The following is a 14,146-nucleotide window of genomic DNA, read 5'->3' as shown; positions in this document are numbered from 1 at the left end:
ATGCATGGTAGAAGCTGCCTGTAACTCAGTATGTATTAATTAAATTCAGCAGCCAAGTCTTGTTTTCGATGTGCGCTGTCTGAATTAGCCTAACTATAGCGGCTTGAGGAACTAGCTCTCCACGTTTACATCTGCTTGGGGCAATATAATCTCACTTTGCAGTGATATAAGTTCAGCTCAGTTGCAAGCGAAGCCATGTTTTTCCTGTTTAAGTGTACGCCGTTGTATGACTTTACTTCGTCTGCTATGGCAAAAGTAGGAAATATGTTCCGCATCTTTGGTAGAAATTGTTTAGATGATGTATAATGGATCATCTGTACTACCGGAAACCATGGGTGCTCCTCAATAATAACAAGCAGATATTTGCCCGATTGAAGGGGCTGGGAAGAGCAACAGCTACTTGTGACCTGCGTCGTTGTGGGAAGGGGTCATGGTAAATGGCTCTTAGCGCACTTTTTGTTCACATGACTGGTGCGGGATACAACATTTGGTCATGTTTATACAGAGCTGCACACAAGGGTTGCTGTGTTTTTATTATTCCATGGTAGCCAACGTGAGAGCTGCACAGCGCGTAGGTGCCCAGATCGTAGAATCAAAAATTTTTAACCTCGTGGAATGATGATGTCATGGGCGCACAGTTCCTCTTTCACCCATTAGAGTGCAAAAATTTATTTGTCGCTTCAAGAAGTGAAATTTTTAGCTAGTGACAGGTGCTGGTGATAATGGCCTCAGTGAACTGTAGAGTGAATCTGCACAAGTTTCAATTTGTTTCAGGCAAAGTGCTTTGGGCATGGCTGACCGTAAAATACGAGAGAATGTGAGAAGGTGTGTGCAGGTGGTGATGCGCGAGGAGAGGCATTTAGTTTGGTGGTCGCGGGCTGGGTAAATTCGAAATGAGGGCGCTATCTGCACTATGCCGCCAATTTGCAGACAGACCACCCTATTTAGGGAAAGGCGTTTAATAGAGAGCAACAAAAATGGCAAGCGTCGCAGTATTTCAAATCGCTTCCTTTAGGTTAGGACTTTGCGTAGACATCAAATCAAAATCAGTTACGCCATCTTCCAAAGAAAGAGTGTGAGATGGTAGCTATCTAGGAACCCATGCTGTCCTCAGACGAGGATAAGGAAGCAGCTTTCGAGTCATTTTGCGAGAATACAATGTTATTGTTAGCCACTCGAGAGGATTATCTGGCGGGTGAATGCTCATCCTGGCAAATACACTTGATATTACAGCTATGCCGTACTACATAGACGATGAAGGGCGACTTATATCCTGTAACCTCCAAATATTGCCTGTTCAATGGAAAGTTATCAGTTTTACCCTTTAAAGCAGCAGAATACCAGCCTATTTGTGATGTCATTGGTTGGTAATGTGCCCACCGATCGTAAAAATTATACTCTTGTGAGATTTAAATTGTTTGTGGGGATGAAGAGCAAGCCGTGTTAAGCAAGCGTCATTGCACTAATTACCCTAGTGCTGCTTTAATTGTTGATTTAGCACGAGAATAGTCTTGTGAACTTTGGACAATATGAAGGTGAGATAATTCATTTTACTCATTTTCATTGTTCCTCCAGCGCAGGGATTGATTGGATGTGCATTAAACTAGATGGGTTAGGCAGTGTTTTTGGTTTATGTGCGGTGTCAGGTGCGGCTCCTAATTTAGACAAATCCAAAGTGTTCTGGTTTGGTCAGTGAAGTCTGAGGCCGAGTCTTATTTAGTGCATATGTTGGGATAGTATCCCCCTACAGTACCTAGGTGTTCCTCTCCACTAAGTTCACATCAGTGGGTCATATTGGGATTCAGATATTGTAGCTATTAGGCGGCAAACCCAGGCGCGGATGGGTCAAGAACTTTTGATGTTAAATCTCTTCTTGCTTAAAAACTTGCGTATGTCCTGCGAGTTTTTTGTTATGCGAAGAAGTAGATTTTGCGAATGCGCAATATTGGCAACTTTCGTATGGTGCTCTCTGTGGGAATTCGTGCTTTGTGATAAGGTGTTTCTTCTAAAAAAGTTCGGCGGATAAAGTCTCGTTTACTAGTTCGAACAACTGATAGTTTCGCACTTTTTTGTTTTCCAAATTGGCAAACCATCAATTTTAGTATGTGTGCTTATTAAGTGTCTTAGTTCTAACTTGCTACACCTATTTGCACCGGCCTGACAAATGCTGAAGGGACTCTTTGGTGATTCCGTAATTACTTTTGCGGACACCTTCAATTTCCTCACTGTGCGCTTTTATTTAGGTTATCTGTACAATCTATTTAGAAAAAAGATTACGCAGGTTCTTACTCAGTCTGTTTCCAATACCTTTATGCCGGCAACTTTCTCAGGAGCTTCTCCACCCTAGCATTTTATTGTGTGTTAAGTGCATGTGCATTCCATCTGATAAAAAACCATTCTTTTGTAAACTGCACAGATCAATGCTCCGTGTTAAGGCATGGCTTCGGGCCAAGCAGATGTTTGTGTAACGATCGGTGGATTGCCACCTGTGGAACATGCTAGACACAATTTACTCGTTTCACTGAGAGGCTCTGCAAACAACTTCCAGCCTAAGATTTTGAATCCCGTGATCCAGATGTCTGTTGCCTCAAGGCTGGGATATAAGTCTCACTCTATAAGAGCTGATGGTGCCAAACATTATCTGGCTAAAGGTTACTTCAGTGTTGCTACAGGCAGAGGTCTAAATGTAACCTGTCATGTTTGTACATTCCTACTAGATGTACACATTCTCAGCAATTGTCCGAATGGAGACATTCGATCTTTTTATAGACATCTTTACATGGAGGTGTTACATAGACATAGACATCTCGGCAACGAAAAACACAAATGTTGATTCATGCTTTTTGGCGGTGTATGGACAGCTTTTTTGTTCTCCGATCTGCTGCGCATTTACTATAGCTGTTAATGGGTACAATGACTCGCTTATAACAGATAAGTGCGCTAGTTGCAAGGTACTTTGCATTTAGAGTAATATTAGCAACGATTGCAATAGATGTAATGGGCTTGTCAAGTCTTTGATCGCAAATTTTTCTTTATATGAACCTGTGGTTATGCAGAGATTGCAATCAATCAATCAAATAATCAATCTTTTTCTGGGCTCCAATATAACCATTGATTTGTAAGGTTCTTTCGCAATAATCAGAACACCCCACAAGACGACTCAACACCCCGCATTCTGGACATGCACTTGTTCTTCCGCACAGCCCCGTCGACCGATAAGTGCTTGCGTGATATATCTTTGATAATACAGGAAACAATACAAATTTCCCGTCTTTCACAAACCCAACCCACATTTTCATACTGAGAACTGCCAAGGAATTGCTTCGCTTTTTAGTGTCTTAGTGACCACAGTTGGCCTAAGCAATGCCATGCACATACAGTTAATATGAAAAGAGGTGGGAATGAAATGTTCGGGACAATGCGTCGAACAGAGAATGAATGAAAGTCACAAGAAGTGTGCGGTGGTTGGTTCTCATGAAAGTAGAACACCATGGTGGGATTATGATTAGCAGTTTATTGATTTAGATCAAGTGGAAAGCATACAACAGTGGCACCTTACCTGTACTTACCCATTGGGATGAAACTTGGAGGCTATCGAAAAGTGTTTTACTTAATTTGAGGGCAACGCACAGAGCTATGAAACGAAAAATATCAGGTTCAACATTGATAAAAAGCGTACAGATTGGGTCAGAGGTATAATCCGAGCTAGCGACATTCTTGTGGAAATCAAGAAGAAATGGGCATTGGCATCGCATGTAGAGCGAAGAGATGAGAAGCGATGGTCACTTAGGGTAACCAATTTGATTCCAATGGAGGGAAAGCATAGCAGGGGCGGCCGAAAGTTAGGTGCTCCTATGAGGTTAAGAAGTTTGCAAAGGTCAAGTGTGTGCAGCTTGTACAGACCTAGTTAATTGGAGGAATATGGGAGTCCGCCCTGCAGTGAATATAGCCCGTCTGATGATGATGTTGATGATAATGATGGTTGGTGAGTGCGGAGGAATAGATAGGCGGAAGGATGTCGTTACAGGAAGGATTTGGACGATTCTCTATTGCGCAATGAGCAAAGAAAGTTTGGTAAGAGCGGATGAATTTAGTGTTCTCAGCCAGCAGCAATCGCTGTGGTCTGGATGCACCGCCGCCCGAGAAAAGCGTAAAAGGTGGTTGCGACAGAAGGGCTAAATAAGAATGAATCCGCATGGAAAACTATAAAATACCATGCTGTATGGAAGTGTAGTATATACCTGTACCTTTCTAATTCTTTAACTCATTATACAGGTTGCTCTTTTCGAAAAGAGCCAAGAACAGAAACAGCATTTAAGCGAATGTTTTACTGCAATGACATGCTCATCCGTATATCGTTTTGTTTCAAAGTACGGGTATAGCCAGAATTTCTTCATAGCGCTTACAAAACCATAATTTTTTTGTCAATGACACTGAGCTATATCCACCAGATGTACCGTATTTGCCAAAAGTAACCAGGCTGCGTGTTCTGCTTCTCAGTCGGATAGCAAAGAATTCATATCACTTCTGAAACTGTAAATCTGTCCAAAGTAAAGGCGAGCTCTTGCACTCACTTCTTAACAAGTTGTGATCCTCTGGGGATCAATGTTGAGTTTAGAATACCGGCGAGATGCAAAACATGCAGCCTGGTTACTTTTGGCAACGACGGTACGTATTGAAGTGAGCCATATCTACTGGCGAGGGCCTTTTGTTGCGATCTTTAGAATTATAGCTTGCTTTTCTTCGATCGCAGTTATATTTATGCGTTTTACAGCTGTACGAATAACTGCATAAAACATTCCTATGCATGTGGACGATCTAAACACGGAAGGTGACGATAACTGAGAGTTCATTAATTTTGTTATCGAGGAAGCAAGAATGCGCTTCTGCCACATGTAACTTTAAAGTTTTCAGCGGGAACATTTATAGTGGCTTTCTAAATTCAGCATTACCGAGTTTTAATTTATTGCGATCCTATCGGCTAGATGAACAGGGTAATTGCGGGGAGATAATTCGCACGCGCGGAATGATGCGATGAAAGTTAGGGGGTGCGGTTTCATTCTGGGCACACGCACTGGTGCCCAACTATGCAGCATTCCCCCAACCAATATATTACCCCTATTATGGCTTGGTTTGGGTTGTGGGGTTTAACGTCCCAAAGCGCCTCAGGCTATGAGAGACGCCGTAGTGGAGGACTCCGGAAAGTTCGACCACCTGGGGTTCTGGGGTGATGTATCGTGTGCACATTACTAACAATCCCGGTCTTTTTTTCGTGCTCGCACATGCCCTCGTTCAGGCTGTTATTCAAAGAAACGGTAATCCTTTCGTATATATGGAACAATGAGTTCTGCCTCCCGTATGTCCCCGCCAGAACATTACGTCCACGCGAAAGACTACGGACAAGATATGGCAAACGTGTCCGTGCCTTCTATGTACTTGATGTGTTGAACGACCTGCCAGATAATGTTTTATCCTCCAGCACATGGAAAGAACTAAAATCTTATATCTTTGATCTGTATGTGTAATTTTGTTTCTTTTCTTTCTTTCTTTGTTTTTTTATTTTTTTCCCCCGTCATTTCTTACTGCCTTTTTTTAGTTTTATTTTGAGTCTTGTGCAATATTGACTTACTTTGCCGCTCCCTGGCTTGCTCCATTCTGCCGAGCGCTGCCCCACAAGCCCATTGTTGGCTTGGACAGGCTCGTATTTGTATGTCATTTTTGAAATAAGTAAATAATTTATATATATAACGTGCACTGACATCGCACAGCCCACGGGCACCTTGCTTTTCGGCTCTATCGAAAAGCGGCCGCCGAGGCCGGGATTCGATCCCGCGTCCTTGGGCACAGTAGTTGAGTGCCATAACCACTGCACCACCCCGGCGGGGCCTCTATTATGAAACTCGCGACTGAAGAATGGCTGACGAAGACTATAAATGCCAGAACAAACAGATAGTCTGTCGTTCTTTGTCTTGTCTGCATGTAGCTTTTCCATACAAAACAAAAACTAAGGGTACCACACAGAAAGAAACTGATTTCGCGATCGAATACCTTCTAACTAGTTTGTTTCTCTCGCTGATGTGAGAACATAAAAAGAATGTTATATGTGCATTTGTGAAATGTTTGCTATTGGCACTTACTTATCAGTTCAGTTCAGTCGTTCAGTCGTGTCCGACTTTTCGTCACCCTATGTACCATGTCACGCCACGCTTTCTATCTCTCACTATCTTTCTAACATTACATAACTTCATCTGCAGCGCTTCGAGGATGCTATCTAACCATAGCGTTCGCTGCCTACCCCTTCACCGGTGAGCCTCAACCTTTCCCAACATCAAATCTTTCTCCAGCGATTCCTATCTTCTCATCAGATGACCAAAGTAGCTGAGCTTTAACTTTAGAATTTGACCCTCCAATGAGCAGTCAGGGTTTTGGTCGACAATATCGACTGATTTGATATTCTGGCAGTCCAAGGAACTCGCAAGAGTCTCCGCCAGCACCACAATTCAAACGCGTCAATTCTTCGGCGGTCAGCCTTCTCCACAGTCCAACTCTCGCATCCATACATCACAACTGGAAAGACCATAGCACTAGTTATACGGATCTTGGTTGGCAGACTAATGTCTCTGCTCTTTACTATGCAGTCAAGGCTAACCATGGCTCTCTTTCCCAGAAGTAGGCGTCTCCTAATTTAATGGCTGCAGTCTCCTTCCGGGATAATCTTGGAGCCCAAGAAGAGAAAATCTGTCACAGCTTCCACTTCTTGTCCCTTGATGCTCCAGGACGTGATAGGGCAAGACGCCATGATCTTCGTCTTTGTAATGTTCAGTTGAAGCCCATACTTCTCACTCTCTTCTCGTACGCGCATCAGAAGCCTCTTGAGTTCTACTTCACTTTCTGTCATTAAAGTGGTATCATCCGCATATCTAAGGTTGTTGATACGTTTTCCAGCAATCTTCACTCGAGCTGAAGACTCGTCCAGATCGGCCTTCCTCATGATGCACTCTGCATATAGGTTAAATAGGCAGGGCGACAGTATGCAGCCTTGTCTCACTCCTTTCTCAATCGGAAACCAATCAGTAAGACCATGCCCAGTTCTGACTGTGGCCTCATGCCCTTCATACAGGTTCCTGAGGAGACAGATGAGGTGAATTGGAACTCCCCTCTCTCAATGCAGTGATCCCCTTCTTGGATCACTGCCTTGTCGTGGCGGAGGGGCTTGCGAAACTCGATGAAGTCGTGAGCTCTGCTGTGTAGGGCCACCCAAGATAGACAGGTCACGGCAGAGAGTTGTGACAAAATGCGATTTACTAGAGAAGATAATGACTACCCACTCCAGTATTTCCTGCCAAGAAGACCCTATGGCCAGTCACTTACTTATAGGGGTTTCTTATTCAAGCGCCGCAATGCTTGCCATTGCGAACACCATATATTTTAATCGTCTTTCTGCCTTATTCACAAAGGAATAACTTTAGGCGTTAGTTTCTTAAATGAAGCAGCTTTTCTGTAGAAATAATCTTTTCCTCGAGTTAGAGATTCATGTCCAAAACATCCGATTCCAAAGTCACATCATCACAGTGACAAAATTGTGTGCATATTTGTTTAGCCACGGGGACATACACTTGGCTTGGAATAACTTACATGTACATACATGTACAGCATGCAACGTGACAAGACTGCAGTTTCTATGGATAACAAACTTTAGTGTTTCTTGAGCACAAGTTTAGCGGCTTGGTGCTTTAACGAAAACCTTATTTGATGTGAACTGAATTCATCTACACAGCTATCACAGAATATAGTTTGGCATAGTAGTAAGCTGCATGTCAGTGCATAATGAATACAGTAATGAATAGAAAGGGTGGCCAGCCATATAATGTGTGAACGTCAAATATCCTAACTTATAATCAGAGGAATTCTGTAGTTTGTCAGTGTAATGCCACTGCACAGAGCGCCAGAAATGCTCGTCCACGGGAGGCGAGTGAAATAAGCATCATTGGCGAAAACGGTGACGCGAGCATGCATTATCATACTTCTTCTGCGCAACGGCAAAGCTTTGTAGTTTATATGCCGATGCGTGAACCCGTTCCGCATTCACTTTGCACGCGCTCTTACGACTTATGCTAATGTTGGCTTTACAATGGCGATTCGTTTATGGCACCAAGGTGCCCTATTGTGCATGCATTTTATTGCGAATGAAAAGGCTACCTAAAGGGGCACATATGAGAGTGAAGATAGAAGAGGTGTATGGTCTAGTAGCAAAATATTCAATGAAGCGATCATTTTCTTTTGTGTCACATAATCGAAATGCAGTTAATGTATGCTACGGTGCCTTGGGCTCGAGGCGAGCGCTGTTCGTGGATATTGAGAGTACTCAATACCTGACGCTACAGTGGTAGTATCTTCCCCGCAGCCTACGTCTCCTACCAGATTTCACATCACTACATATGTACTTGTAACGAAGGCTTCTGTGGGGCGGACTGGCCGTTGAATTGAACGGTTTGAGGGCTTCAGACGGCATGCGGTACATTGTCGGATTCGGGAAGCTTGAAAACCCATTGTTATCGGTACGGAGAAGTTGGCAGCGAGAGAGAGACATACGATCACAGACACAACAGTCCCAGCCAGATTCAACAATAGTTTAAAGGGAGAGATTATCGAAATATTTTAGAATGACTTATTGTAAAGACTCAAGATGAACAGTGTATGGGTGTGCTGTCGATAGCCCTCAGCAGGAAGCAAGTAAAGGTGCTTATTAAAGAGAATAAAACAATATAGATGTGCTTTCCACAGTTGAAATCGCGTTTTCGATTCCTTTTTTTCTCTGGATTTTGTTTTCAGTTTTTTCTTTGTGATCTTTGTCTTCTCCTTCTTCTTCATGTTCTTATGATTCCAAGTCTCTTGTTCATTTGTCATAGAGCGTTTTTTGCTTACTATAAGTCAGAACATTTTTTTAGTATATGCATTACCGGTGCGATCGTCTTTCTACATCCTTCTCTTGTGTATGTGATAGGCAATTCAGCGCCAGTAATTTCCAGAATCATTTCAGCAAACTACACGAAGATAGGTGGTAGCATAAGAAAACCTGTAAAAGAACGCTTACAACGAAATAATAACTGCAGTGCAAAAGCGTGGCTCGAAGTCTGACATAGAGGCTGGGCTGAAGGTTAAACAGGCGCATGTGGCTGGTGCTTGACTTTTGCATTATCTAGAGCTCTCATTGTAATAACTTGCATTTTTTACGACATCAAAAGAAAGTTTTGCACGCCACTTGTCATTATTTCGTCGTCGCTGCCTGCATACATACCAGGACGCGCACCGCCGGGCGCAGTCGATGCAATTAAGGTCAGCTTTTCATACGTGTAATGTCAGGTGAATGAGAGGAGAAAAGCACAGGCACACGCCTAGCGGGTCACTTTAGCGCGAGCTCCGCGCAGTTACCTTACACTCTATCCACTACTCCCCCCGAACGCACGCTTCAATATGCTGCACTCTACAAGTAGAAAATATTGTGTCTACGACAACAGCAGCTGGTGCTTTTCATGCTTTCAGGGGTCTAATATTTCATTGAGCTTGATCGCACTCAATTTAAATATGATCATTAGGTTTATAGGATTAGGGTGAAAAGGGGTTGCGGCTAAGGAAGGTAAGTCAGCTCTTATTAAAGATTAAGAACCTAGGTTTGAACGACTTATAACTAACCAAAAGGTCAAACGATGTGCCACAGTTTCTTATGTACGTATAATGAAGACATTGGCTTCGGGTTTTCTGTTGACGTACAAGACTTGTTTTATTCAGTGCCTAACGATCAACTTCTGTTGTCCGTTGAAGAATGTACAGAAGAAAACGGCGACGTGTCCTATCAGTTCGCGGCATGATTGTCCGTTGATAATGGTATAACTTTATGGCAGTTGTATCTCAATTCAAAGTTTATTGTTGTTTGGCAACCAGCCATGTTTGCAGCGCACAAGAATCTGTTTAGGATCATGTGTGACTCCTGTTTTTTTTTTCAATATATTCCTAGCTAAGGTAGACAATTATGTTTTAGATCGAGGTTTTATGAGGGGGGGGGGGCGGTTTTAAAAGGTTTTAGATATATGTTAATGAATTTTCAGTGCTTTTAACGAACAAGACCACCTTCTCCTACCCCTCTACAGGAGAGGAAGTTTTAGCTGTTTTTAACAAAAAAAATGTTCCTGGGTTGAGTTTTACGTATAAGCTACAAAACGTCACTGTTTTACGGATTTTTGAGGTTCTTAAGCTGACTTTCTTTGAGGAACACATCTGCTGGGGATATTACTCACGATATTACATACGATTTGGCGCACTCCAAGACAATCCAAAGAGGAGTAGCATCGTTGTGCTTAGAATATGCTCTCCACAAATCCTGCCCGCATCAAATGAAGCAGAGTTTCAACAATCAGATAAGCTGAATTTCAGCTGCTGGGTTTTTTTTTTCGGTGCTGAGTGCAGCCTCTGAGAGCGTCGTACAAAAATTCAAACGTGGAACGAAAAGGAAAACGGCAAAAGACCACAAGAAGGCCCCTAAGCCTTAGGTTGTGCGCTGCACCCACCGAAATTCGCACAACCTCTAAAACGTGCCAAGGAGACATGGCGTGGCTGTCCTTTGCTCGGCTCCCTAAAAAAAGGCAAAGCTGTTCCCACGCATCTGTGATGCCAAAAAACGTAGATGGGACAAAAATCATAAAACACCGTTTGTGAAGGGTTCCTCTGGAGTGGTTTACTATATTCCCATGACATGTGGAAAGTTTTATGTCGGCCAATCAATGGCCGATTAGGACAACACACCCTAAAACTAAGAAGTTTGGTGATAGGCATGAGCATTTAGTTGCGCATGTAAGTGACAGCAAAGGATGTGTGGCAGGGTTTGATCGGACGGAGACTCTCGATAGAAGTTCAGACCAGACGGCCCATGTTAGTTTAGAAGCCTATCACATAAGGAAGTTTGGCAGTGAGTGCAACAGCACCCCATCCGTAACTCTTTTTAACGTTGAATTTCAGTATCTTGAATCTGCTAACTGTTGAGAAGAAAAACATTGCAAGATAAACTATTAAAGTTGATTTTTGCCTGCGCATGCGTACTGCGCACTATCGGTTCATTTATTACCTTTTGTTATTTTATTTTTCCCGCTCTTTTCATGCTCTTTTCGCCGTATATAACGCGTCACCTTCCGGCAATAAAGCAGTTCGTAGTGAGCGCTTGTGCTGTGTCATTAGTCTGTGTGTGTGTGGTTGTTTTTTTGAGCTCTAACTTGCCCCGGAAGAAGTTATACTGCGGTTTATAGATTATGCCTGCTGCACAGCGAGCCTAATGTCAATCAGAAAAGCTGTCGCATGTGATAACCCTCACATCAGATCTATCCAGCAATGCGTTTGCAAAAATAAAATATGTTTTTTGCAATCGGGTGATCCTTTTCACCCCCTAACTAAGTACAGCTGCAACGGAAAAAGGTTAGCACAAGTGACTTGTGAAGGAGCAGAAAAACTGCGATACGCGACACTACTGCTCCCTTGCTCAACATCAGCAAGAGTGACAAGCATGTTCCATCGACCAAAGCGGACGTGGCCGGCAGAAAGCAGTCCTTTCCGGAGATGGCCATAAAAAATTCGAAAGAATGGTTGTTAAATTGAAACTCGCGCCTGCCTTATAGGCACAATCACACGCCGAAAGTTTTCGGCCACGATTCGGATGATTTTTTAAATCTTTTTTTGGGATGGCTTTCACAGCAACGGTATGTTTATCGCAGTTATTGTCTTTTGAAAATTTGTTGGACGAAGCACTGTCGAAAGCAACGTGCGGCAGTGCCTACGACCGGAACAGCTAAAGTTTACGTCTAGTAAACCATGAACTTTAGGAGAAGATAGCGATGAGTTCGAGACAATGAGCTCTAGAAAAATAGCAGGCACTTACTCGTCCTATCTTTGTGGTGGGTTTTCCACACGCAAGGGCTTGGTCAACCTGCGAATTCTTCTGTCGGCCGCAGTCTAGTGAGGAGAAAAGACCAGCTTTGGTTACATTCCTTAAAAGCTACAAAGTGGTGTAGTAGGAGCCGCAAAAAGGCTTCTACGCAAGAGAAACCACAATCAATTTTGAAGGTACATATATAGAAGCAGGATGGTTTTGTACGGCTAATCACATTGCCTATCGTTTTGTGATTCAGACCAACTTAGAGATGGGCGTTTTCACTGTTTTAACAAACCGTATGACCCTCGTGCACTGGTAGTTCAAGTGCTTTTGTGGAAATAGCAAAACGTTAATTTTGTCACTTCAGCGTCTACTGTTGTCGTCTATTGTATACGATGATGCAGCTGTGAGAACTAGTGGAAAAAGGTCCCTGTTAATAATTGATCTGCTTCTTCATAGCATCGCAATGCCGCCGAAAGGTAGCCAAAAAAGAGTTGATCATTGAGGCATGATGTGGTAGGCGCACGCGCGCGCGCGCACGCGCACACACACACACACACACACACACACACACACACACACACACACACACACACACACACACACACACACACACACACACACACACACACACACACACACACACACACACACACACACACACACACACACACACACACACACACACACACACACACACACACACACACACACACACACACACACACACACACACACACACACACACACACACACACACACACACACACACACACACACACACACACACACACACACACACACACACACACACACACACACACACACACACACACACACACACACACACACACACACACACACACACACACACACACACACACACACACACACACACACACACACACACACACACACACACACACACACACACACACACACACACACACACACACACACACACACACACACACACACACACACACACACACACACACACACACACACACACACACACACACACACACACACACACACACACACACACACACACACACACACACACACACACACACACACACACACACACACACACACACACACACACACACACACACACACACACACACACACGCACACACACACGCACACACGCACACACACACACACACACACACACACACACACACACACACACACACACACACACCGCGGGTCTAGTCGCACATAAATCGGGTTAAAGAAAAATGGGATGAGACCCCTAAAAACCTCTAATAGACTGTAGAGAAAATGTTTGGAGATAAGGTAGAATTCCAAACGGCATGCTTCGAAAGGATCCATAGTCTTGGACAGGAGCAAGCTTCTGACTATTCAAAGAATAGGCCTGTTATTTTAAAATTGTTTGACTGCAAAGATAAAACTTACATACTCGAAAACTACACGAAGCCTAAAGGAACTGAGTACTCAAATTGTGTAGAGGTTTCCCGAGCTGTACATGAAGTTTAGGAGTGTACAAAAATACACCGCGATCAAAAAGAAAAAGTCTACTTGAAATACGATAAAGTAAATATGATTGAATTTTTCGCTTAGAAGTCTCTTAAGAGGAGAATGGCGAAAGCCTAATCTTCTCTTCGTTTCATTTGCCTCTTATCGACGTTCGTTGCAATGCTACATATATTTGTAATTGAGAGGAAAGGAAAGGCGCAGTATCCGTCTCGCGTTCTCTGGCAAGTAAGAGCATGGACTGCACACAATCGCTCCTGTCGCGTGGCGTTTCTTGGCGCGTGTTAAGTGTGGCAGTGCAGATGTCAGGAATGTTGACAAGAGCTAATCTGTGGACTCTCGCGTAATATGACATCTCTCGCATAGATGTCGCCCATAACTCTCGCGCACGGAGTTTCATTCAATGAGCCTAGAAAGGCTTTCGCCATATTAAATAAACGCTTGTACACCGTTTGCCAAAGGTGTAGAGCTCAGGAGGTCTGCTTCTGAGCCATGTAGTGGCAATGATATAGCAATAGTGGAGGTCCTTCCCATTGGAAAGGGTGGTACAAAAAAATGTTCTTATCACCAAAAAATTCGGAACAATAGAAACGCATTGCAAGCCGAATGAAATGGCTCAGAAGCAGCCCCCCTCGGCTCAACACTTTTGGTTTGGTTTGTAGGGTTTAATGTTCCAAAGCAACTAAGGCTGCTAGAGACGAAAGGATAGCCGCAAAAAATTGAATA

The 14,146-nt window shown here is 43.4% G+C and overlaps 1 protein-coding gene across 1 annotated transcript in view; it reads right to left on the bottom strand.

Annotated features, from left to right (window-relative positions):
* LOC146171547 (uncharacterized) overlaps positions 1-14,146 on the bottom strand; it is a 78,155-nt gene that overhangs the window by 19,121 nt on the left and 44,888 nt on the right. The window contains exon 3 of the mRNA XM_084586483.1: positions 11,924-11,997. Coding sequence (XP_084442609.1) covers positions 11,924-11,997 — 74 coding nt within the window. The remainder of the gene's footprint in view (positions 1-11,923; positions 11,998-14,146) is intronic.

The sequence above is a fragment of the Amblyomma maculatum genome, unplaced genomic scaffold (assembly GCF_055883805.1).
Source record: "Amblyomma maculatum isolate TAMU_Amacu unplaced genomic scaffold, ASM5588380v1 scaffold_20, whole genome shotgun sequence".
Taxonomy (NCBI): Eukaryota; Metazoa; Arthropoda; class Arachnida; order Ixodida; family Ixodidae; genus Amblyomma; species Amblyomma maculatum.
The sequence above is the reverse complement of the archived record's forward strand: the minus strand, read 5'-3'. Positions and strand labels throughout refer to the sequence as shown.